At 38.1% G+C, this 26,891-nt stretch overlaps 1 protein-coding gene across 5 annotated transcripts in view; it reads right to left on the minus strand.

The window, feature by feature from the left end:
• The window catches only part of LOC131430826 (cytospin-A), a 176,799-nt gene that overhangs the window by 131,160 nt on the left and 18,748 nt on the right, over nt 1-26,891 (minus strand). For 4 of the 5 annotated variants that reach the window (XR_009229570.1, XM_058596040.1, XM_058596042.1 and 1 more), the window contains exons 1-3: nt 23,224-23,397; nt 17,517-17,578; nt 16,967-17,461 (exon numbers count right to left, since the gene is read on the minus strand). Coding sequence is in view for 4 of the 5 variants with exons in the window: in XM_058596040.1 (XP_058452023.1) it covers nt 16,967-17,461; nt 17,517-17,578; nt 23,224-23,382 (716 nt within the window). In the remaining variant the exon portion in view is untranslated. Of the gene's footprint in view, nt 1-16,966; nt 17,462-17,516; nt 17,579-23,223; nt 23,398-26,891 lie in introns of those variants that run through there. The other variant, XM_058596041.1, reaches the window with a different exon arrangement.

Consider the following 26,891-nt stretch of genomic DNA (forward strand, 5'->3'; position numbering starts at 1 on the left):
ATCTGGTAGAAATGCTTTTGTCTGAGCGCAAGTTTGCAAGCTGCGCCAGTAGCTGGCATGTTTGGATACAGCCCAAGAACGAATCTTGTGCTTTATCCAACTAGTTGAAAGTGGTAAAGCTGGTTCAGGACCAACGAAATCATTCGTTGCACCAGCTCTAGCCAACTCATCAGCCCATTCATTTCCAGTAATACCAGAATGGCCGGGTACCCATAAGAAGTAAACAGCATTTGAAATGCTGAGGTCTTCAATTTGAGTTCGACATGCGATCACTAGATTCGACCGTGAGTCATTCGAACTGAGTGCTTTTAGGGCTGCCTGACTGTCGGAACAAAAATAAATTCTCTTACCACAGATCCTCTGCTGAAGCGCCGATTGTACTCCACACAGAATCGCGTAGATTTCTGCTTGAAACACAGTACAGTATCTACCAAGTGAATGAGACTGCTCCAGCCTCATTTCACGACAGTAGACACCAGCACCAGCACGACCATTCAACAGAGAACCGTCCGTATAACAAACTATGTGTTCATCAAGTTGTCGTTCCAGACAACCAGACAACCATTCCTCACGAAGAGGATAGCTCACATTGAATGTTTTGAAAGGAAAACTGCATGTGAGAGTTAGGTCACTAGGAGCGAGTAAATACTCATCCCACGTAACCATTTGAGACCACAAGCGAGTGTGGCTGGTAGCATAATCTAATGGGTTACTGTTCCAAAGCCCTGTAACCTTAAGACGGTATGCACAAGATAATGCTTCTTGTTTTAGGAACACATGTAGTGGTTTAATGCACAGTAGCGCCTCTAGAGCAGCAGTAGGAGTTGTCGTGAATGCTCCTGTCATCGCCATTAGGACCATCCTTTGGAGATGATTTAGCTTTGACTGAACTGTCGCGACTTCTCCTTTCTGCCACCATACAAGACATCCATATGCTAAAATTGGTCTAACAATAGTTGTGTAGATCCAATGAATATATCTGGGTTTGAGTCCCCATGATTTTCCAAAAGCTCGTCTACATTGGCCGAAAGCCATGCAAGCTCTTTTAATTCTGAAGTCAATGTGAGCAGACCAATTCAGTTTTGAGTCAAGAATAACCCCGACGTATTTAACTTGATCGACCACAGTGACCTCTGAACCAAAGAACTGCAACGGACGAGCTCCTGTGATTATCCTACGATGAGTGAAGAGCACCATTGATGTTTTGCCCGGATTTACAGATAATCCAACCTGACAACACCATTGTTCAACAGATCGCAGGGCTTGCTGCATTAAATCAAAGAGAGTGTTAATGCTTATACCGGTCATCAATATATGATAATCGTCGGCAAAACCATAAGTCGGAAATCCAAGGTTATTAAGTTTCCTTAACAAACCATCAGCGACTAGGTTCCATAAAAGTGGGGATAGTACACCACCTTGAGGACACCCACAGACACTCAGTTTTCTAATCTCTGCTTGCCGAAGCGATGAACAAAGAAGTCGATTGCTAAGCATTGCGTGTATCCAATTTGTGATACTTGAAGGTATGCCATGACCACGGGCTGCTTCCAGAATTGAATTGAAAGACACGTTATCAAAGGCACCTTTAATATCTAGGAAAACTCCCAAGCAAGATTGCTTTTGTGAGAAAGCTTTTTCAATGTTGTACACAACATCATGTAACAGGGTTGTAGTGGACTTTCCACGCTGGTAAGCATGTTGCATTCCATGTAGCGGATGCACGCCCAAACTAACATTCCTGATATAGTGATCGACTATGCGTTCCACTGTTTTAAGAAGAAATGAGCTTAGACTGATAGGCCTGAAACTCTTCGCTTCCTCATAAGTGTTGCGACCGCCTTTGGGAATAAATTTGACAATTATTTCCTGCCAGGCTCTTGGAATATATCCTGTCGCAAGACTAAAAGTAAGTATTTTCTTCAAAACATGTTTGAAATGTTCATACCCTTTCTGCAGTAACACTGGGAAAACTCCATCCTTTCCAGGAGACTTGTACGGAGCAAAACTCTCAACTGCCCATTTGACCGATTCAATCGTCACAACGCTTCGAGCAAGGGCCCAAGAATCGTAACTACCTGAAAAAGTCTCGGGAAGAGCTGTCGGTGATGGATCCATACATCCTGGAAAGTGAGTGTTAAAAAGATAGTGAAGTACATCACCTTCATCAGACAAGTGTTCACCATCTGAAGTTCTTAAGAAACTGACATTAAAGTCCTTAGACTTCGAAAGTAACTTATTTAATCTGCTAGCCTCGTTGAGACTAGAGACATTTGTGCAGAGGCTTTTCCAACCACTTCGCTCAGACGATCGAAGAGCATTTTTGTAAGCCCTTCGAGCCGACACGAATGCCTCCGACCCATTTCTGCGTCGGTGATTCCAAGCTCTTCTGCATAGTTTCCTTAGTCTAGCAAGTTCAGCATTCCACCAAGGAGTTCCTCTAGTAGCTCGCACAATCCGAAGTGGACAAGCCTCTTCATATGCTGCAACTATGAGTGAATTTGTCTCGTCGACAACATTTTCCAAATCAATTGGGGTTTCAATTGTTGGTTGGTACCCGTAAAATCTAGTCGCCAAGCCCTCTTCATAGAGGTCCCAGTTTGTAGATTTGGGATTACGATATGTGATAATATCAAATTTAACGTTTGAATGATCGAAGAAGATGTACTTATGATCAGACAACGAAGGTTCGAGCTCATCGGAGACGAGCCAATTTACCAACTCATGCGCAATTCTATCAGAGCAGAGAGTTACGTCCAAAACCTCCTCTCTTCCAGATCTCGCAAAAGTTGGACGGTTTCCTGCATTGACTATGTGCAGGTTTGTACTGCTCACAAATTCCATCATATCAGAGCCTCTCGAATTTATATCTGTGCTGCCCCAAATGATATGGTGAGCATTTATGTCACTGCCGATTACAAGCGGTAAATCACTTTTGCAGCAGTATGATACAACCTTTTTGAAGTCATCGCTTGGCGAAGGTTGGTTATGCGGCAAATATGCCGAACAATAGACATATTTCCTGTCTATGCCATCAATAGTCATACCAACTGTGACAGCACAAATATCCCGAGTTGTGAGCTCCGATATGAGAGAAACATCGAGAGCACTATTTGCAAGTATGCATGCTCGAGGCATTTCACGTGGATTAGTCATTCCGGTCTTGTTGAAGGCAACAAAGACTGGGTTTAACAATTTTCCAACGTAGAAGTTTCCCTTTTGGAAATATGGTTCTTGAACCAAAGCTAAAGAAGCTTTACCTTCTTGCAGAAGTCTGGATAGATTCATAGTTGCTGTACGTTTATGCTGGAGATTGATTTGTGCCACTCTAACCATTATCAATTAAAGTAACGAACACTCCACCTCCAGCACTTACCGTACAACAACTACAAGAAACCAAATATATTGGCTTATAATCGCCTATAGCGAACCATGTAAGGATTTTTTAGATGTTTTAATCATTTAAATCCCACGAGTTGCGAAGAAAGAAGTCGTCCACTGTGCCAGAGCTTCGCTTAACACAGTAAGGGAAAATCCCAAGTTATTCCGTTCACGACTGCATTGTTTAACCTCCTGCAGCCATTCAGCCATCGGCACGGAAATACACCTTGACTTAGGAGTTCCTATTTTTGTGGCCTTTTACGACATGGAACAGGAAACCAGTGGATCAATTCTTGGTAAAAAATAATTCCGCCGGATGCCACACGGCTTACCTGTTTGGTGGACTTATACCACCGGTACAGGTGGACCGTAGCGTTATTCTTAGCCAGTTGGGAAACCGCTACCGACACTACACGGCTATCTAGGCTGCTCAGAGAGGGAAATTGACATTGATGGTCAACTTCCATGGATGGCCGAGCAGCCGTTAAACAAACTTCCCTCGCAAAATAAAATATCCATCGATTCGAGTATTACTCACTCTCATTTCCCACGTTACGATTCCTCATTCGTCTGGACGTATTCCAAAGAGTGCTCATTGAGGTTTCTCTTGACAAACCTTCCACAAAATGTCTCCAATAGCTGCATTTCTTGACCCGAAGTATGTTCTTGTACTTGGTTTCTAAAACCAAGAATGTTTCAAAATTCTGAGGAGTTCCTCCTCTTCGTTTTAAAAACGTCTTGAAAGCATTTTGTTTCGCGTGTTTAGCACCTGAGCACTCTTTGTCCCACCAAGGGTTTGGAGGCCTTTTGTTAGACGATGGACCAAGAAATCGTTTGGTTTGGGCTTGTTCTGCGGCCTCCAGAATCGAACAAACTAGGAAGTCATATTCTTCAAGTGGGGGGAGCTCTTCCATTGAGTTCAAGGTACTTGAGATATTAATTTGGTATTTAATCCAGTCAACATTGTTTGTCAAATCATATGGAATATTAACTGAATTAGCAATGTCTTTGTTACTGCTAGTTGAGATGATGATTGGTAAATAATCGCTACCGTGTAAATCAGGAAATACTTTGCAGGTGCAATCTAGTCGAGCAAAGAGATAAATCTAATGCACTTGGACGTGCAGGAGGTCTTGAGATCCGTCATGCTACCCATATTTAATACCGTCATGCTAAAATTGTCGCAAATATTATATATTAAGGATGATCTGTTATCATTGTAAACGGAACCCCAAATAATTCCGTGCGAATTGAAATCTCCCAGAATCAATCGTGGCTTCGAGGGCTTCGAGCATTTCATTAAACTATCGCTGTCCAACTTGTGCTCTTGGAGCAACATACACCGAAGTAATGCGAATGTCCTTTTCTTTCAAGTTTATTTGACAATCAACCACTTCTATGCTAGAAGTCTAAGGAATATTTAATCTATAAAAAGAATAGCTTTTTTAATTTCTAAAAGCACTCCACCATACGAAGAGTCTCTATCGAGACGTATAATGTTAAAGTCATTAAATTTTAAGGCTATGTTTGATGTAAGCCATCTTTCACACAAAGCAAATACATCACATTTTTTACTATGCAACAAAACTTTAAATGAATCAAGTTTTGGCATGATGCTTCGACAATTCCACTGCAGGACAGTGATTGAATCATTTGCGGCAGATGATAAATTATCCATCAAATGATACAAAACCTGAGAGAACTGGCCATTGAGCTGATAACTGTTTCAAAAAAGTTCTAGCTATTGGAAGGAATGCCGTTATGATGGTCTTCAGAGGTTCAGAAATATTGAATGCTGCGAGAATCCATTCTACAATTTCTGAAAACATTTGTAATCCTGATGGTGGCTGTGAAGCAGAGCTTACTGGATTATTGTCTTTTCTTGTGGTAGTTCCTGGATTGGTTTGTGAATTTGACAAACCAGGAGGCACAGTTTTTGGTTTTAAATTTGGCTTTTTAGATTTAACACGGGGATCTTTTTTGAAGGTATAATTTTAGGTGCTTTTTGGGAATTTGGGGTTTGGTAATCCTCTGTTAACAGACCCTTGAGGAGAGACAAATGAGGTATCTTCACTATTTCCGTCAGAGCCAGATTCCTCTGGCTCCGCAAGATTTGAAAAACCGTTTTCGGTTACCAAAGGCGGACACCAATGATCGTTTTAAGCATTTCTGCATATGTGCGCTTATACTTCAATCTGTCTTTACGCAATTCAAATGCAGCGCATACTGAAAGATCAAGAGGACTCTCCCCACAATAAACACATTTTTCAATACCTTTATCGCAAAGATTATACTTATACTTGGCCCTTGACATTTTTACATTTAGATTTATTACTACAATAAGCTGCTGTATGTCCGAATTTTTTTACAGTTCGTGCAATTCATAACATGCGGTACGAAAAGTCGAACAGGAAGACGAATATATATATATATATATATATATATATATATATATATATATATATATATATATATATATATATATATATATATATATATATATATATATATATATATATATATATATATATATATATATATATATATATATATATATATATATATATATATATATATATATATATATATATATATATATATATATATATATATATATATATATATATATATATATATAAGGCTTGGCAACGCAGATCCGGCAAATGTTACTCGGAACGAATCCATCCATTTTCATCGACAATAGATACTGAGTACAATTGCTGCACTCGAGTATCTCAACTTCCTCAAGCATGGAGTTTTTAAAACGACCAACTCCATTTTAAGTAAATCATCGGCTGTCAGACTTGCTTCAGTGACAACCCGATCAGATGCACATAACCAAATCATTACACAAGTATATCAAGAGTTTATATGTATAACAATTTGTGTTATTTTGAGATAATTAACCAATGAAAACAGTTGAATGTTAAAACTTATGATGTCAATATAATAATAAAATCATTTATAATATTTTGTTTTCATTTTCAAGAGTTATAATAATGTTCATTAATTTACAAAATGAGTTCCTCTGTTGCTTTATATAGAAATATAATGATCAGAATTTAAAAAAAAACTAAAACAAGAAACCAGATTACTAAATAAATTATTCATTTAATAAAAAAAATCATTCAACAATTTTGGATTGAAACGATGCTAAAAGTTGGCTGTGATATAGTTTTTCTATATTAAATTTGCTATCTAATTTATTGCTCTGCCGTCGTTGTGGTCACCACTGAACTTGTTGTGCTGCCTGCAGGGCTTGTATTGTGAATCCTCAAACGAACGAAGCAACGAAAAAACATCTGCTGTGAACACTATGCTTGACATAGCTGAATGAGAGACCTATATTAGAGAGAAACTGGATGCGTGAGAGAATATGCTACTAAGCAGATCAATTCCCTTGCCTATAGTAAATTGCCTGTGCTCTCAGTCTCAGTTAACACATGAACTAAGCAATCCATGACAATGTAATGAAATGAAGAGTTCGCTCTCGTTAGTATTGTACGAGAAAGAAGATCTTGCTTCACGGCGTGCTACAAGACGCGAAGCAAAGTCATATAGGCAATGTTTACGGTTTATTTTTAAAGTGTAGGTTTACAGAAATCATTTTTAACATAATGTTCGCATTCCAAGACCAAATTTGATCATTTTTCAAACATACTTTGAACATTTTATAGGAGAAATTTTGCATTTGAGCCCATTTTCTGAACGATCAATTTGTTTCTTGGGAGTTTACACATTAAAAGCAATGTTCTTTAAATTAATATTCATCGGAACTAAAAGTTATTAAACTAGTTTCTTCATAGGCATCTTCAATATGAGAACCATTCATCAAATGCTGTGTGTGAATAGCACAGATGGTGAAACCCTTTTGTTAATATTCGTTGCTTCAATTTGCAAGCCCTGGCTGCCTGTACCTGACCCCAGGTACAGTGCTGTTGCTCTTGGTGGCTATCAAATGTGATCATTGCAGTGTAGCACCTCACGATATATGTCGTCTCTTTCGGTCCTACGTAGCGTACTAATTCTGGTACCTGATAGATCAGCACTGGGTTGCTTTAGCACCTCTGTGTGTTTGCACCCCTTCGTCTTCGCACCTTTATGCGATGGCACCTCTGTGACTCGTCATTTCTATGCGCTCGCACCTCTGTCTCTACACCTCTGTGCGTATGAACGGGATGGCCGAAACACAACCTCTTCGCTTGAATGACATTGTTTTTTATGTAAATCTTTTCAAAAGATCTGCTGCTCATCAGTTCACTCATTTGCTACCCAGTTCATCACACTGGAAAGGTGGATACAGTATACGAGCTGAACGGATCTTCGGCTTTTGAAGAGTAAGTTTTAACGAGAAGGAATGTGTGTATGAGTTTTCGATCGTACTTCCAAATGTGCATCAATCCTTCTTTAACGGATTGAATGTGACATTGTCAGTAAGAAATCGTACCTCTCACTCAGTAGGCTAAGGTACATTCAGGAATGCCACTTTTGCAGATATTCTACAAATGTGACATATTCATGATTCGCAGATTGTTGCTAGTATGATGATTTATTAAAATTTATAATACAATTATCTCGACTGTTATCTCATCAATTCTCTGTGCAAACAATGATCTAATTTCGATCATTGATTATTCTATTTCTGGGTACTAAAGATTCCCATTTTTGCAAAATCATCTCCCGCACCGAGTTAGCGAAAATAACACCGAGTATTTCAGCAGTTTGTAGTCCCGGCATCGATATCGCATTCCCATCAATGAAACCGACATCTTCTCCACAGCCACGTTCCAGTCGTTCCACAAGGGGGTTGCGGTAGATCACGAAGAGATGCATCGACACCGGGTCTCCTTCTCGCACAGATCGTTCGATTCAAAATGGTTGTGATAGACGTCCATTCACGAGAAGCCGGAACGTAGACGTGGTTTGCACTCGAGAGAGCCAACTATGAATGAGAGACACGATCGAAAGCATGGTCAAGATCGAATGAGAACAGTTTTTTCTTTTGCTTTCTCGTGATCAGCTGCGCTAAACGATCTTTTAGCGAAAGAGTTATCTGGAAGATGGTGTTGCTACCGTTTGAGCATTTTTGCGCGTCACTTAAAGCCCGATAATTTCGGGGAACGAGATCTAATCGTGCTTTAACATACTACTCAATATTTTGTAGTCCGTATTTAGTAGGCTGATCGGGCGATAGCCGCTCACTGGCTCATCGTTACCTCCTTTTTTCGCTAGAATGATTACCTATTCGGTAAATGTCGGCAATAGATCACCCGTCAATGCTTCGTTTATAACGAAGAAAGGCTCTCGGTATATCACATCGAACGCTCTCTGATAAAATTCTATCGGTAGCCCATCAAAACCTGAGGCCTTTCGTTTCTGGGATGGCGTTTTAGATTTCCTCAACCGTGATCTCGTATTGGTAGCATTTGTGCTTTGAGATAATTCATAGTGACTAACATAGCAGGATTTTGGTTGTGTGTAAAGACGTTGGTAGTCGGCGTTTAAAATACGTAAAGCTTCGTTCGTTTTCCTGTGAAAAAATTTTAGGATATTTTTCCTCGTGCATTTTGTTCTTAACCTAAGTGGGGAAGGCAAATGTGGGCAGTTAACGCTTTGTGATTGGCAAAAGAGCAAATGTGCGTGGCGGCGCTTCGCAAATGCTTGCCTAGCTTACTTAGATGCGATCGAGTCTGCAGAATTATACATTATTTTAACAAAATAATTCACAAGCCACATTTGTTTCGATTTTTTATATTCAGTTTTGTTATGAAGAATGAAAAAATAATTTTGAATCTTAGAATTTCTGGCCCCCTAAAAACGTCCGGGCGTGGGGGAATTCTTTCCTTTCCCCTCCCCACTCGCATTCCAAATTTGATTGACATTACTATGCGATTGTTCGTTTACGTCACTTATACCATTATATGTTCGGATTTAGAAGTGAAACCCATTTGATCTTCGAACTCGGTCCATAATTCAATAATTGCATTCAAATAAGTCTAGACTTGTTAAAATCGGTTGAACCGACTCTGAGAAAATTGAGCAGTAAAAACCAGCGTGTTTTGTGGCTTACGTCAGTTGCACCATTATATCTTCGAACTGGATCTCTGAGAAAATTGCACGGTAAAAAATAATGTACTTTGTAACTCACGTCTCTTATACCATCATATCTCCAGAAGCGGAAGCGACAGCTATTTGATCTTCAAACTTGATCAACAGCATAATGGTAGCTTTCAAACAAGCTACAGCTTGATACAATCGATTGAGCCATCTATGAGAACAATGAACAGTAGAAGAACAACGTGTTTTGTCGGTTACGTCATGTATCTCCGAAACCGGAAGTGACAGTCATTTGATTTTCGACCTTGATCAATAGTTCAGTAGTAGCTGTCAAATGGGCCTACCCTTGTTAAAATCGGTTGAGTCGTCTCTGAGAAAATTGAGTGGTAAAAATATCTTTGAAAGTGTACACACATACACGCATACATACCGACATTTTTCGATCTAGTCGAGCTGTGTTGAACGGTTTAGAACACTATGGGTCTCCGATGTTCCGTTCTAAAGTTGGTTTTCTATATAGGGGTGCAAATCAGAAACTCAAGGGAAAACACACATAGAAATGTGGTCAGATTTTAAACACTTATAGCTCAGTATATTTCGTATCAATTATTAATTCATCATTTGATTGGAAATATTTCTAAGTTTCGATTTGAATGTATGAAGCCACGTATTTTCAATTGTATATGATTGAAATTTTGATTAGTGGCGAGCAGCCTGAGAAATTGACAACTACCCCAGGGTAAATTTTGAATACTTAAGATTAATTTCTAATTTATATATCAGGAATCAGAACAAATTGGCTCAAATGGCATGTTCCCCTTGATATTTGGAGATTTGTGCCTTGCCATCAATTTGTTTTTAGCATCATTTTCCCGAAATATAAGAGGGAAGGATTGAAAGGAAATGGTAAGGGTTGGACTAGGAGGATGGGAAAAATAGACGACACAAAAACACATAAAAGCAGAAGTAAATTCTGCACCCCTAAGGGATGCTGAACAATCTGCTGAGGATCACATTTAGTGGAAGCAGAAGTAAATTCTGAACCTCTACGAGGTCCCGAACAGTCTGCTTGTTAATGAAACCTCCAACCCCCGAGAGGATTTAGAGATCTTACAAAAGCGACACCATTCTGCACTCCCGGAAGAATGCAGAACGATTCGCAGTATGTACGAACAGAAGTAAATTCGGTGCCATCTAAAGGATGCCAAACAATCTGCTAAACCCTATTTAAGGTGAATACAGAAGGGATTCATTCACTCCAGGAAGAACGATGAACCCTTCTGACTATAGCTCCTTACCACATTGGGTGAGAAACGAGAGAATATCCTTCAATTTTAGCTCCTCATACACAGACTCAACCATGTATGGAGAACCAAAAACCCGGATACGTAGCTGCGTCAATGCGGGACAGTTACATATCAGATGATATGAAGTACCATAATCACATTCACACAAATCACACGAATAATACTCAGCACGTTGAATAGTAGCCATGTGATAATTGAGTTTGCAATGTCCAGTCAGAGCTCTGACCAGAATACTGCAATGATGCTTGGAGAAATGCAGTAGACACTTTGACATTTTCAGATTTAAATCTGGTAGAAATGCTTTTGTCTGAGCGCAAGTATGCAAGCTGCGCCAGTAGCTGGCATGTTTGGATGCAGCCCAAGAACGAATCTTGTGCTTTATACAACTAGTTGAAAGTGGTAAAGCTGGTTCAGGACCAACGAAATCATTCGTTGCACCAGCTCTAGCCAACTCATCTGCCCATTCATTTCCAGTAATACCAGAATGGCCGGGTACCCATAAGAAGTAAACAGCATTTGAAATGCTGAGGTCTTCAATTTGAGTTCGACATGCGATCACTAGATTCGACCGTGAGTCATTCGAACTGAGTGCTTTTAAGGCTGCCTGACTGTCGGAACAAAAATAAATTCGCTTACCACAGATCCTCAGCTGAAGTGTCGATTTTACTCCACACAGAATCGCGTAGATTTCTGCTTGAAACACAGTACAGTATCTACCAAGTGAATGAGACTGCTCCAGCCTCATTTCACGACAGTAGACACCAGCACCAGCACGACCATTCAACAGAGAACCGTCCGTATAACAAACTATGTGTTCATCAAGTTGTCGTTCCAGACAACCAGACAACCATTCCTCACGAAGAGGATAGCTCACATTGAATGTTTTGAAAGGAAAACTGCATGTGAGAGTTAGGTCACTAGGAGCGAGTAAATACTCATCCCACGTAACCATTTGAGACCACAAGCGAGTGTGGCTGGTAGCATAATCTAATGGGTTACTGTTCCAAAGCCCTGTAACCCTAAGACGGTATGCACAAGATAATGCTTCTTGTTTTAGGAACACATGTAGTGGTTTAATACACAGTAGCGCCTCTAGAGCAGCAGTAGCAGTTGTCGTGAACGCTCCTGTCATCGCCATTAGGACCATCCTTTGGAGATGATTTAGCTTTGACTGAACTGTCGCGACTTCTCCTTTCTGCCACCATACAAGGCATCCATATGCTAAAATTGGTCTAACAATAGTTGTGTAGATCCAATGAATGTATCTGGGTTTGAGTCCCCATGATATTCCAAAAGCTCGTCTGCATTGGCCGCAAGCCATGCAAGCTCTTTTAATTCTGAAGTCAATGTGAGCAGACCAATTCAGTTTTGAGTCAAGAATAACCCCGACGTATTTAACTTGTTCGACCACAGTCACCTCTGAACCAAAGAACTGCAACGGACGAGCTCCTGTGATTATCTTACGATGAGTGAAAAGCACCATTGATGTTTTGCCCGGATTTACAGATAATCCAACCTGACAACACCATTGTTCAACAGATCGCAGGGCTTGTTGCATTCAGTGTTAATGCTTATACCGGTCATCAATATATGATAATCGTCGGCAAAACCATAAGTCGGAAATCCAAGGTTATTACGTTTCCTTAACAAACCATCAGCGACTAGGTTCCATAAAAGTGGGGATAGTACACCACCTTGAGGACACCCACAGACACTCAGCTTTCTAATCTCTGCTTGCCGAAGCGATGAACAAAGAAGTCGATTGCTAAGCATTGCGTGTATCCAATTTGTGATACTTGAAGGTATGCCATGACCACGGGCTGCTTCCAGAATTGAATTGAAAGACACGTTATCAAAGGCACCTTCAATATCTAGGAAAACTCCCAAGCAAGATTGCTTTTGTGAGAAAGCTTTTTCAATGTTGTACACAACATCATGTAACAGGGTTGTAGTGGACTTTCTACGCTGGTAAGCATGTTGCATTCCATGTAGCGGATGCACGCCCAAACTAACATTCCTGATATAGTGATCTACTATGCGTTCCACTGTTTTAAGAAGAAATGAGCTTAGACTGATAGGTCTGAAACTCTTCGCTTCCTCATAAGTGTCGCGACCGCCTTTGGGAATAAATTTGACAATTATTTCCTGCCAGGCTCTTGGAATATATCCAGTCGCAAGACTAAAAGTAAGTATTTTCTTCAAAACATGTTTGAAATGTTCATACCCTTTCTGCAGTAACACTGGGAAAACTCCATCCTTACCAGGAGACTTGTACAGAGCAAAACTCTCAACTCGCCCAAGAATCGTAACTACCTGAAAAAGTCTCGGAAGAGTTGTCGGTGATGGATCCATACATCCTGGAAAGTGAGTGTTAAAAAGATAGTGAAGTACATCACCTTCTTCAGATAAGTGTTCACCATCTGAAGTTCTTAAGAAACTGACATTAAAGTCCTTAGACTTCGAAAGTAACTTATTTAATCTGCTAACCTCGTTGAGACTAGAGACATTTGTGCAGAGGCTTTTCCAACCACTTCGCTCAGACGATCGAAGAGCATTTTTGTAAGACCTTCGAGCCGACACGAATGCCTCCGACCCATCTCTGCGTCGGTGATTCCAAGCTCTTCTGCATAGTTTCCTTAGTCTAGCAAGCTCAGCATTCCACCAAGGAGTTACTCTAGTAGCTCGCACAATCCGAAGTGGATAAGCCTCTTCATATGCTGCAACTATGAGTGAATTTGTCTCGTCGACAACATTTTCCAAATCAATTGGGGTTTCAATTGTTGGTCGGTACCCGTAAAATCTAGTCGCCAAGCCCTCTTCATAGAGGTCCCAGTTTGTAGATTTGGGATTACGATACGTGATAATATCAAATTTAACGTTTGAATGATCAAAGAAGATGTACTTATGATCAGACAACGAAGGTTCGAGCTCATCGGAGACGAGCCAATTCACCAACTCATGCGCAATTCTATCAGAGCAGAGAGTTACGTCCAAAACCTCCTCTCTTCCAGATCTCGCAAAAGTTGGACGGTTTCCTGCATTGACTATGTGCAGGTTTGTACTGCTCACAAATTCCATCATATCAGAGCCTCTCAAATTAATATCTGTGCTGCCTTTTTGAAGTCATATACAGTATGTAGTATGATACAACCTTTTTGAAGTCATCGCTTGGCGAAGGTTGGTTATGCGGTAAGTATGCCGAACAATAGACATATTTCCTGTCTATGCCATCAATAGTCATACCAACTGTGACAGCACAAATATCCCGAGTTGTGAGCTCCGACATGAGAGAAACATCGAGAGCACTATTTGCAAGTTTGAATGCTCGAGGCATTTCACGTGGATTAGTCATACCGGTCTTGTTGAAGGCAACAAAGACTGGGTTTAACAATTTTCCAACGTAGAAGTTTCCCTTTTGGAAATATGGTTCTTGAACCAAAGCTATAGAAGCTTTACCTTCTTGCAGAAGTCTGGATAGATTCATAGTTGCTGTATGTTTATGCTGGAGATTGATTTGTGCTACTCTAACCATTATCAATTAGAGTAACGAACATTCCACCTCCAGCACCAACCGTACAACAACTACAAGAAACCAAATATATTGGCTTATAATCGCCTATAGCGAACCATGTAAGGATTTTTTAGATGTTTTAATCATTTAAATCCCACGAGTTGCGAAGAAAGAAGTCGTCCACTGTGCCAGAGCTTCTCTTAACACAGTAAGGGAAAACCCCAAGATATTCCGTTCACGACTGCATTGTTTAACCTCCTGCAGCCATTCAGCCATCGGTACGGAAATACACCTTAACTTAGGAGTTTCTATTTTTGTGGCCTTTTACGACATGGACCAGGAAACCAGTGGATCAATTCTTGGTAAAAAATAATTCCGCCGGATGCCACACGGCTTACCTGTTTAGTGGACTTATACCACCGGTACAGGTGGACCGTAGCGTTATTCTTAGCCAGTCGGGAAACCGCTACCGACACTACACGGCTATCTAGGCTGCTCAGAGAGGGAAGTTGACATTGATGGTCAACTTCCATGGATGGCCGAGCAGCCGAATATCATAGGGAAAGCATCGCTCTGGTTGGTCAATCGATGCAAAAGCGAAGCTGTTGGAAGCACTCGAATCTATAAATAGAAGCGAAATTATAGCTACCGTTTCAGTCCTACGCGTAGCATGCTAGAAGTAGGTTGTTGCTAGACAGCAAGGCAAAAAGTGCCATAAAACGATTTGAGGCTTTAATTGGTATGCTCTGATCTTGTGTCATGCAAGCTCGGATGAAATTCCATGTTATGTCGTTTCACCTGAGAAATTGACAACTACCCCAGGGTAAATTTTGAATACTTAAGATTAATTCCTAATTTATATAAGATGAACTCCATTGATAATGAGAAAATATTTATCGCTTCAACCGAAATCGCAGAATGGTATAGAATGGTATAGAAACTTAACGCTATAAAATTAAGTGCTTGCATACAAAACTTGAACACAAGCTTGGCGAGTATGTACAAAGACATAATTGCATACATTTGGGATATTGGTGTAATTTCGTCGGCTATAATGTCGTTTTCGTTTTTAAATTACACTACACTGCACTGCAACAGTTCGTTTTTACCTATAGCACTACACCAGTGCTACACTTTTTCTGTACCGATACCCCTGGTGTAGCACTCATCAAAAGTTTGGTGTAGCTCTGTGCAATGGAATTTTCATCATTTTTGTTCGTTTATTTATGCCATGGTGTAGCACTGCACCGGTGTAATGCAGTATAAAAACGAAAACGACATAAAACAAATTCAAATCAAACAATGTTCCTAATCAAGATCAATCTAAGCAGACTCTCGTGCAATTGCGGATTCAAAAGTGTGACGATTGATTGAACTGTTTGATTGTAGATCATTAGAAATTTTGTTTGCCTTGTTCCACATCAATGGCTCGAACAACCCGATGGGGCTGATCCTTGCAGTTTTTTGCTCTTGTTTCCTGGTAACGTAACGAAATATGAGAAATAAAATCGGCTCAGCAAGGCTGTCAAACAAGCGGTAGCTTTATTGGATTTTATGTGACGTAGTCAAACTTGTAACCGAAAATATCAAAGCCAGCCGGCCACATCGAGAGTCATTTTGCACATTTGCGAGAGAGCTTGGAGGGAAATGTAATACGCAGAGCGATCCGCGTGGTTATACGCGACATACTGGCCTCTGCCCTTAAATATCGAAATCCGTATCGCAAGAATGTAAAAAGATCAGTGTTGGTTCCTAGTCAAGATCAATCTAAGCAGATTATCATGCAATTGCGTTTTAAAAATGTGACGATTGATTGAACTGTTTGATTGCAGATCATTAGAAATTTGGTTGCCTTGTTCCACATCAATGGTTCGAACAACCCCATGGGGCTAATCCTTGTAGTTTTTCGGTTACGTCACCTCTACCATCATATCTCCGGAATCAGAAGTCACAGCCATTTGATCCTCGAACTTGATTAATAGCCCAATAGTAGATTTCAAATTTGTTAAAATCGGTTGAGCCCTCTCTGAGAAAATTGAGCGAGAAAAATATCTTCGAAAAGTGCACACACATGCACACATCCATCCATACATACATACATGCATACATAAATACACATACAGATACAGACATTTTCCGATCTCGTCGAACTGAGTCGAATGGTATATAACACCATGGGTCTCCGATTCACCGTTTGAAATACCTAAAACCTGTCTATAGAGAAAGGCAAAAATTATATTGCTGTTAAACTCTAACTTGTTCTAGCGAATCTAATGTATATATCGATTTTATAAACGCGCATATATCTAGGTCAAAACTGCAACGTGATACATGTCTTTCTGTTGTGTTCATAGCACAAATATCACAAGGTCTGTAGATGCTAGAGCGTATTAGTAATCGTAAAAGTGCGGCAAATCCGTAATCCACAAAAAGCAAATTGCACAGGATGTAGTGGTAATTAGTTTACTTCTATACACTTCAACAATACAGAACAATAAGTCTCTCTAATCCAGACTTACGTCTATCTACGTTCCGTTTAATCCTTTTTGTTATGTCATTGCGCGTCATTCATGTGTAAACTTTGGAACATATTAGAATGTATTTGACTATGTGACATTTTCAGTAAGATTTACTTTGCAAGCATTTCGATTCAGTGACTTCAAATCTTAATAACAAACTATGAGTAAATTCAAGAATCATAAATGCTTACCTATGTCTATCAAAACTGGTCAGACCTGGTTGTCGCCGGAGTTTAGTTTTCGAGGTGCTTGAAGCAGTCTCTACCGGAAGAATATTCCGATAACTGTGTTTTTGCTTTGTATTTTGACTAGAGGCAAAAGATGAGCTTCCAGAATTTTTACTCAAGTTATCTGCTACTTCACGAGAACTTCCGCTAGGTTTTGTCTTTGGTAAAAGTAGTGCAGATGCGAATAGCGACTTTCTGTGAGCAGTAATCAAATTTTTTGAAGTGCTTCCCGTAGTCGATTTATTGTTATTCGTTTTATTTCGAATGGTTACATCGCCGGATTTTTCAGAGGATTTATTTTTCAATTGTGTTTCAATCGGTTTTACATCATGTTCCGAATTTACATCGGATAAAATGGATTTACTGGACGACACCCGCCGAATATTCACCAAAGGTGCTGCTGCATTTAATTGTGCCGATGTAACCGACGAGTTGCGTGTCACTAAAACTTGGTTCAATCTGAAAGATAAAAGAATTATTTCAAAATAACCACTTTATATGTGAAATATAGTACTTTTGTCTATCTTTTGCAATTTTCGATATTGCACCCCGAGATGTTTTCGAAGATTGTGTAGACTGAAAATTGAAAAAAAAAATGATATTAGCCATAACAGAAACTCATTTGCAAAAAATTCAAATGAAACCAATTAGAATATTGTTGATTTATTGAAATTTTTCAATAAAAAAAATTAAAATAATTAAAAGGTTAAAGCCGCAGACAGAGTGAGCCCAAGATACTGAGCCGAGATGGTGACTGGTCACAGCAGAAAATTTACTTACAGCTAATCAAGGAAACCCTGTGTCTATAGATATTTTTCATCGGTAAATAAATTTAATTAAATTTATGACCCAACTCAAAAGTTGTGCCTGAAAAAAGTCATACTTTCGAGCAGGGATATTCTTGGCAATAGAGTAAAGGATTACTCGACTGACAGATATTTGCCGCAAGTTATATTTATTCAATAAAGCCTATTCTTGAACTTAACAATCTGCTCCAGCCAAATTTGAACAATTGATTATTGAAAATACAGATTGTTCCGGCGATAATGCACATTGCTGACAATATAGTCTTGAACGCAGTCGTTGCACGTGTAGTTATAAACCGAAACGAACAGAGCAGTGTCACATGATTCCTTTCAGTTTTGTACGTTATGGCTCTCACTTTGTGCCATAACATCGACGTTGATATGCCAGCCAGCAGAAGCTTATGCTAGTTCCTGCAGCTCCGATGTTTGGTATGAATCTATCATACTCGCCTTCTTAAACCATCACTTTTGGCCGATAGCCTCTTCAAATGCTGCAACTATGAAGGCTCCTAATCTCATAGACTACTTTATTCAAGTCAACTACGAATTTTATGATTGGAAAGTATCGAAATAACTAGCCGTCAAGCCCTTTCCATAGAGGCCTCAGTTTGTAGTTTTGAGTTATAAAATCGGTATGGTACAAAAACAAATGAAACGGTAAAATGATCTAATCTGCATTGACAATATGCGGATTTGTACTACATACATATTTCGCCAGTCTCTCAAATTTATATCTAAGCTGCTCCAAAGGATATAATGGTCATTTACATTATAAGTGGTAAATCATATTTGCAGTAATTCGATACAACTTTTTCGAAGGGGAAAATGTCGAACGATATAAATATTTCATCCCTATGCCATCAACCGTCAGTAAAACACATAAATAGTCAGCAAACGTATGTCGATTGGTGAGCAAATATATTAGAGTTAAATCAATAGCAAAATTTGCATATGCAGGGTAGTTTAAATGGTAAAACAATTTCCTCGGTTAGAAGTTAGCTACAGGTTTGAGTCCCGTCTCTGCGGTAACATTTTCGCGGTTTTCATTACATCATTATGTTCATATGTCAGTTTTCCAATCTGTTTCCCCGTTAGATACTGATAATATTAAAACTAGCTCAAGACGGCTCTACGTCTTAACAAAGACTAAAACAAATCTTTGAAGGTCAATAAAAGGTTTGTGTACCCATACCATTGTGTTTGAGATCACACAATCGTCACTGCTGCTACCACACACTAGTGGGGATCCATGAAATCGAAAACTGTCGTGTGTTACCTCGTAGATAGCGAAATAGAAAAAAAACAAAAGTCTCGAATCAGTATCGTGCGGTAAAAATAGATGGGTAGAAATAGACTCGTGATCATTGTATGTGTTTCTGATGAATTTGTTTCCGTCCATACGGGACTGTAAGTGAATACCGTGGTGACTAAGTACAGCGAAGCATGCTTAGTTTTGTCCAATCAATTGGACTTTATCTTCATGTGTTTTCATATGCAGGGTAGTTTAATTGGTAAAACAATTTCCCCGGTTAGGAGTTAGCTACGGGTTCGAGTCTCGTCTCTGCGGTAACATTTTCGCGGTTTTCATTACATCATTATGTTCATATGTCAGTTTTCCAATCTGTTTCCCCGTTAGATACTGACAATATTAAAACTAGCTCAAGACGGCTCTACGTCTTAACAAAAACTAAAACAAATCGATGAAGAGATAACTTAATTGATTAGAAGAAACCAAGCATGCTTTGCTGTATTTTTTTTATTTTGTGATCAGTGTGTATGTGTTCTGTAGAATTTGTTTCCGTAGATATAGGACTGCAAGTGAATGCCGTGGTGACCAGGTACAGCGAAGCATGCTTGGTTTCTTCTTTTTCAATCTGTTTTCTCCCGTTAGATACGAGATCAATAAGTTTTTATCTGTCGTGGCAACTCGGAAGACTCGAAAGGTTTCTTCATGGGAGACGACGAAGTGCGAAACGGACAAATTTATGTTGGATTGCTTCAATACGTTGGATATCGTTTTGGTAGTAAGGTGACCAAACATCTGAAGCATATTCAAGTGCTTTTAAGCAGTGTATATCTTTGAAGTCTTTGGTCTTTGGTAACGCGTAAAATGAGTCTTAACAGCTTGGAGGCTTTGGAGATAGTAGATTCAATATGCTCTTTAAAATTCAACTTAGAATTTAGGAGATCTTGTACCGATGGTTTGCGTTCGAGAAATATTATAGTCGAACTTGACTGAAGACTGTTTGGAACTAAAATAAATGAAGGAACATTTAGAAGCATTCAAAACCATTCTGTTGATATAATACTAATTTGTCAACTTATCAAATCGTTCCTGTAAGAACTTTGGATCAGTTGTCGATTTGATGATACGAAATAGTTTGAATAGTCATTAGCAAAATATAGTTTCATGCACTTGATCGCAAAATTTAATTCGTTTAGATCAAGTAAAAATATGAACGGTCCAAGATGACTTCCTTGAGAAACTAGAGAAGTAACCACGAATGGTGAAGTAATACAGTCTCCTGTTTTCACTATTATTTCGCGGCCAGATATATACAATTGAAGCCAATTCAAGAATGAACCGTTGAATCGCAGCTTACTCAGCTTAGAAACTATTATTTGGAAGTTAAACGCTTGGGCATAAATCGATTTTGAGTCTCAGATATGGAGTCAGAGCAACTATGAGTTATAAAATCTAGAACTACAATTTCAAACAACTTCGATAGTACGCACAAAGCAGCTATTTAGTAGGTTGAAGCCGGGTATAAATAAATTATATGAAAAAGCAGCTATTCCACGGTAGTTGGATACAATACACTTGTTCACTCTTTTATGAATTGGAAACACATAGGATTCCTTCTATATTTCAGGAAAAAATTCTGAACGTAAAGAGTAATTGAATATATTGGATAGCGGAGCCATCTTACTGTTAGAGCAGTTTTGCCTCTATAGAAAGGTATTACAATTGCTGGAAAAATCGATTTTTGAACGGAGCCTCGGAGATCCATAGTGTTGTGTACCATTCGACTCAGTTCGACGAGATCGGAAAATGTCTGTGTGTGTGCTCAATTTTCTCAGAGATGGCTGAACCGATTTTAACAAACTTATGCTCGTTTGAAAGTTACTGTCGGGCCATTGATCAAGTTCAAAGATCAAATGGCTGTGACTTGTGGTTCCGGAGATATGATTCTATAAGTGACGTAACCAACAAAACGCGTTGTATTTTGACGCGCTCAATTTTCCCAGAGATGGCTTAACCGATTTTTACAAACCTATGCTCGTTTGAAAGGTACTGTCAGGCCATTGATGAAGTTCAAAGATCAAATGGCTGTGACTGTTGGTTCCAGAGATATAACAGTATAAGTGACGTAACCGACAAAACACGTTGTTTTTTGCCGCACTAATGTATATAAGGGTGCCAATATTTTAGGATCACCTCGAATTTCGTTAAGCGTTATTGTTCAAAAGTTTAAGCACCTCGAAAATAGTCCTCATGCAAAATTTGAGCTCAATCGGACATGGGTCCCTTACCCCTTGTGCTGCATAGCGGTTAAAGTTTGAAAATTTTCGATCTTGAAAAAGCACCATACGGGGGAGTACATGAAATTTCCGAAATCGAAATTAAAATTGCATGAAACGTCGAGATTTAGTGTTATCTCAAAAAAAAAATTTTTTTATATCGACTTTCTGGGACATTTGATATTTTTTTAAGTCCCGCAAAGTCGATTTAAAAAAATTTTTTTTCGGGATGGTGATTTTTCAAGATCTATGAGAATTCTATTAAGTGGACTAAGAAGGGTTTTTTTAGATTAGCATCGCTCTTCTCATACAAATAGGCAACGTAATTGTCAAACGCTTGGTTGGAAAAATGATGCCTACTATGTGATATAAACACTGAAGAATGCTTTTGTGAAGTACTCGATTCAATCTGAATCAATCGGTGTCAAAAATGAGCCTAAATTAGTGTCACAAATTATTTATTAAAAGATAAAAAATGTTTTTATGAGAATGTTTTGAAGAAAGAGAAAGGCATTATCACACCACTAGGTGGATTAAGAAGGGTTTTTTATCATTATGGATGGAATCTAATCAGGGCCAACACTTGAAGAACGTTTCAACTTAGCACATGCTGAGCTCACAGTAGCAGCCGTGATTATATGGTGACAAACAATTGAAAAAAGAAAAGGAACATTATCGGCAGCCAAAGATATTTGATGAAAATAAAAATTTATTTTCAGGGGAAATACTACTAAAATGTTTGAGAAACAAATTGCGAATTTCAAGCAAGGTGGAAACTTCAACGCCCTCGAGTGACATGAGAGTCGGTAGTCCTGATTGCTTCCTCTGTTCGTGTACGAATCAAGTTGAATGTACCTAATCCATCAACAAATAACCGAGGTACAAGTGCTTTAAATTAGGTAAAAAAATCTATCTCCGACAGTTCTGAATTGGCCTACTAGTTACCGGAGAATCAACAGTTAATTTGTATTCAAAATACTCAAGCGAACACGGTGTGCAACAGACGGAAAATGGCATCGACACTGCAAAAAGCAAGTATCCAGCGAGCGAATGGATGTAATTAACCAGTTTTGTCATACATTCACTAGACAAGCTACATGTTTCGTTCACGTTACCGAATAAAGTGAAAATGGTAAAATGGCATATATTCATATATTCCGTTTTGGGCGAGGGTTCATAAAATGAAGAACCCTACACAGATTGAAGCAAACAGCGACTGAATGAAATTCGAGGTGTAAACGATTGAAACCGTCGGCCGTGTGAGAGAATTCAAACGGATGACATCATCTCTGAAAAAAGTGAGTGACAATTTTTTTAGGCATATCACCTTGTAATTCCGGAACTCGAAGTCGAATCGAAAAACATAAAATTCAATAGCGGTTCTTGAGACCATAAAACCCTTCATTTGAATCGGAGTTTGTGAAAATCGGTCCAGCCATCTCTGAGAAAACCGAGAACATACACACACACAGACATTTTGTGATCTCGACGAATTGAGTCGAATGGTATATAACACTCGACCCTCCGGACCTCCGTTCAAAAATCCGTTTTAAAAATGATTTCAGAGCCTTTCTTTATGAGAAATGCAAAAATCGTAGCCAAAATTGAGAATATTTTAATTTTTGACATTGCTCAATGGTGCAATCATTATTACGCGTACGGTACATGTCATCAATAGTGCTAACAACTGATAATTATATCTAAGCCAAATAATCCGTTTGATTTTAGTTCAAGTCACACAATTCAATTAATCATAATATCAAAACCTATCACCAGTAACGCATTTTTGTAATAGGCATCGATAACGGTCGATAAATTTACTTGTTACACAATCAATAAAATATGCCAGGAATACTATTTAGCTAGGGAAGGTAATATTATTATTTTGAATACCTTTGGTTTGAATAACTTTACTTTGCTTGATAGAGTAACAGAGCTGCGTGTACTTCGATCCATCTCCATATTATTGTTGACTGTTTCAATGTTTGCAAACTCATAAGTATCATGCTGCCACGAAAAAACATTCCTAAGTTTTTGTGTTATACTTGTCATTATTTTACAATATAATCAAGGCTCTTCAGAAGTACTTAAGCATAGAACACAACAACAATCAACGAACATTCCACCGACTTCGCAAGTACAACATTAACTGAACGTTGATAACAAAACTGATACGGTTTCTGATAAGTACCATACTGGATCATAGATATTTTCGTAACAAGATATCAAACCTAGTAATGAACTTTTGTTTCAAATTTTAGTTTTAGGTCACGTATCACGTTAAAAAGGTTATACAAACACTGTGAAAACTGACTTTTGAGCCGAGGCCCGGAGGGTCGAGTGTCATATACCATTCAACTTAGTTCGTCGAGTACGCAAAATGTCTGTATGTGTGCATGTATGAATCTAACATTTTTTTTCACTTTACTTTTCTCGGAGATGGCTGAACCGATTTTGATGAACTTAGATTCAAATGAAGTATTGAGTCTTGTAGCACCATACAAAGTTCCTGTTTTTATTCGAATCCTACTTCCAGTTTCGGAGTTACAGGGTGATATGTGCAAAAAAATTAAAATAAGTGCACTTACTTTTCTCAGAGACGGCTGAACCGGTTCTTGCCAACTTAGATTCAAATGAAAGGTTTAATTATCCCATACAAAGTTCCTGAATGTTATTTTGATTCGACTTTTGGTTCTAGAATTACAGAGTCATTAGTATAAAAAATCCTATTTCATATTACTTCCTCAATTTTCTCAGAGATGGCGTGACCGACTTTAGCGAATTTAACATCAAATAAAAGGTCTCATGGTTCCATACAAAACTTCCAAATTTCATCTGGATCCGACTTCCGGTTCCGTGTGTGTAAAGTGTGTTAAAAATTTGATACCGTGACTTCAAGCGGCGAAACAAAAAACGTGAAAAAAAAATCTTGGTTAGCCTCTAAAATACTCCAATTGGTTGCCATTACCAGTATACAACCAAACAAACCGATTTCGGCTATCCAGGCTCCCGATTTTTGATTCCGGAAGCACCGGAAATAATGGTTATATATTCTAAAATTGATCTTACTCACTTGACTTGATCGATTTTCACAAACTTCGGTTCGAATGACAGGTCTTGTGGTTCATTATTGAATTCCTGAATTTCAACCGGACCCTGTACCCGGTTCTGGAATTACAGGGGAAGATAGTTCAAATATTTATACCGTCACTGAAAGCGACAAAGTTGAAAACACAGAATATATTTCATATATTTCATATATATATATATATATATATATATATATATATATATATATATATATGTATATATATATGTATATATATATATATATATATATATATATATATATATATATATATATATATATATATATATATATATATATATATATATATATATATATATATATATATATATATATATATATATATATATATATATATATATATATATATATATATATATATATATATATATATATATATATATATATATATATATATATATATGTGTGTGTGTTATTCATTTATATCCAGCTTTAAGCTACTAACGGTACTTCGTCGGGTAAAATAAAAACTTGTTTCAAAACTGTTCCAATCGGTAGTCATTGTCAGTAGACAACCAAACAAATTTATTTCCGCTTTCCTCAATCCCAGTTTTCGATTAAAGACCTGAGATTGTTGCCATAGCCTTGAGAATGGATCACAGCCACTTTTTTCATACCAATTTCGATTATACCGGTTCCCGGACTGCGATTTTGTAAGTACCTGTAATAGTGGAACTCACTTCGTATACTCAGAAATGGTCTACACGACCTGAATACTGTTTCACTCAGTTGATTATACTAGTTTATGGACAAACCTTTTTGTTTTTCAAGAATCAAATTTTGAAGAGTTCCACACATTTATATATGAGAATATGAGAGATATAAGAAATGCATCATTACACCACTAGGTGGATTGAAACAGGTTTTTTCACGCACAATCGCATTAGTTAGTGCTATTCGATCATTTGATAAACAGCTTGCCAATTGAACATGACCTAGTGATTGATCTATTTATTTCGTTTATTGTATTAGTTGTTCGTTTTTGTTTTTTTCCCTATTTTTAGTTGTTGATAATATTTCGCATAAGCCTTTTTCGTGACCAAAAAAGGCATTTGTATCATCAAATTTCCATTTTGACGTTAGCCTTACTTTTGAGAAGGCCTAACCAAAAATTCTTTGAAAATTTTCAAAATGTTATATCTCATAAACAGTTTGTTCGATTGATTTTGGTGTCGTTAGCAAAATTTAAGATATTTATTGGGACTATATGAAGAAAGTATACAATGTAAAAAAATGTCGCGTATATATGTTATTATGTTCTAAAATTTAACCTTAAGGTCTGATGCCAGTAGGTCGCGTAAAATCACGTGGCTCGCTGTGCGTATTACATTTCTCTCCATGCTCTCTAGCAAATGTGCAAAATGACTCTCGATGTGGCCAGGTGGCCAAGAAAGTTTTGATATTTTCGGTTACAAGTTTGAGTACATCACATAAAATCCAATAAAGTTACCGCTTGTTTGGTAGTCTTTTTGAGCCGATTTTATTTCTCTCTCATGTTTCGTTACGTTACCGGAGAACTAAAATGGCACCGCCATAGAAATCGACTTACCTTCACAAAAATAACATAACATTTTTATCGCGACAACATATATGTTTTTTGCACTAATCGCATCTAAATTGAATTATCTAGACATTGTCAGGATAGTTTTTTGATCCATGCTTTTGAAGGCGAAGAAAAATTTTGACATTATCACAGAATAATCATTATGACATTATCACAGAATAATCTAAACTAATTTTTTAAGAGATTGTCAGTTGGTTTTTTTATATTCGTTACCGTTTCTGAGAAAATCAGATTTGAAGCCTAAAACACACTGGCCTCAGCCCTTAATATAAATTTTCTCAAAAATAGGTATACTTCATTTTAAGTTTCATACGTTGTAGCTGACAACTGATGAAGTTTATGGCACTATAGCTCTAAAGCACTCAAGATGAAAAAAACTCTTTTAAAATAGCAAACTGTTGGAAGTTGTTAAAGTATGTTTTCAAAAAGAATCTTCGAAAAGATTTCGTGGAAAAATACTGTTAAACGAAGTTTTGATAAATGTTACCGTTCTCAAGATACAGAAAACTTATTCTTGTCTTAGAAGTAATTGGATTTCTGAAAGAGTAGATAATTTTTCACCTCTATGCTTCTACTAATGTTGTAATATAGTAATATTATATAGCATATGGTTGTGTAAAAAATAGTATACACACTGAAAAATCTCATGAGATTTTTTTTAATTTTTCGAGGATTCTTCTCAGAAAATATTCTGTCGATGATTGAGTAGATTTGTATGGTGTTGTGCATAATTAATAAAACAGCATAGTGGGCCAAAGAGAAAACCCTGTTTAATCCACCTAGTGGTTCGATGATGCCTTTCTCATGGAATAGTCCAATTTAAAAAAAAATCGTCGCCCCATTTCTGATCGTCGCTTAGCATTTCAAGCACTCATCTCCCTGTTATTC

Source organism: Malaya genurostris, chromosome 2 (assembly GCF_030247185.1).
Source record: "Malaya genurostris strain Urasoe2022 chromosome 2, Malgen_1.1, whole genome shotgun sequence".
NCBI classification, from domain to species: domain Eukaryota; kingdom Metazoa; phylum Arthropoda; class Insecta; order Diptera; family Culicidae; genus Malaya; species Malaya genurostris.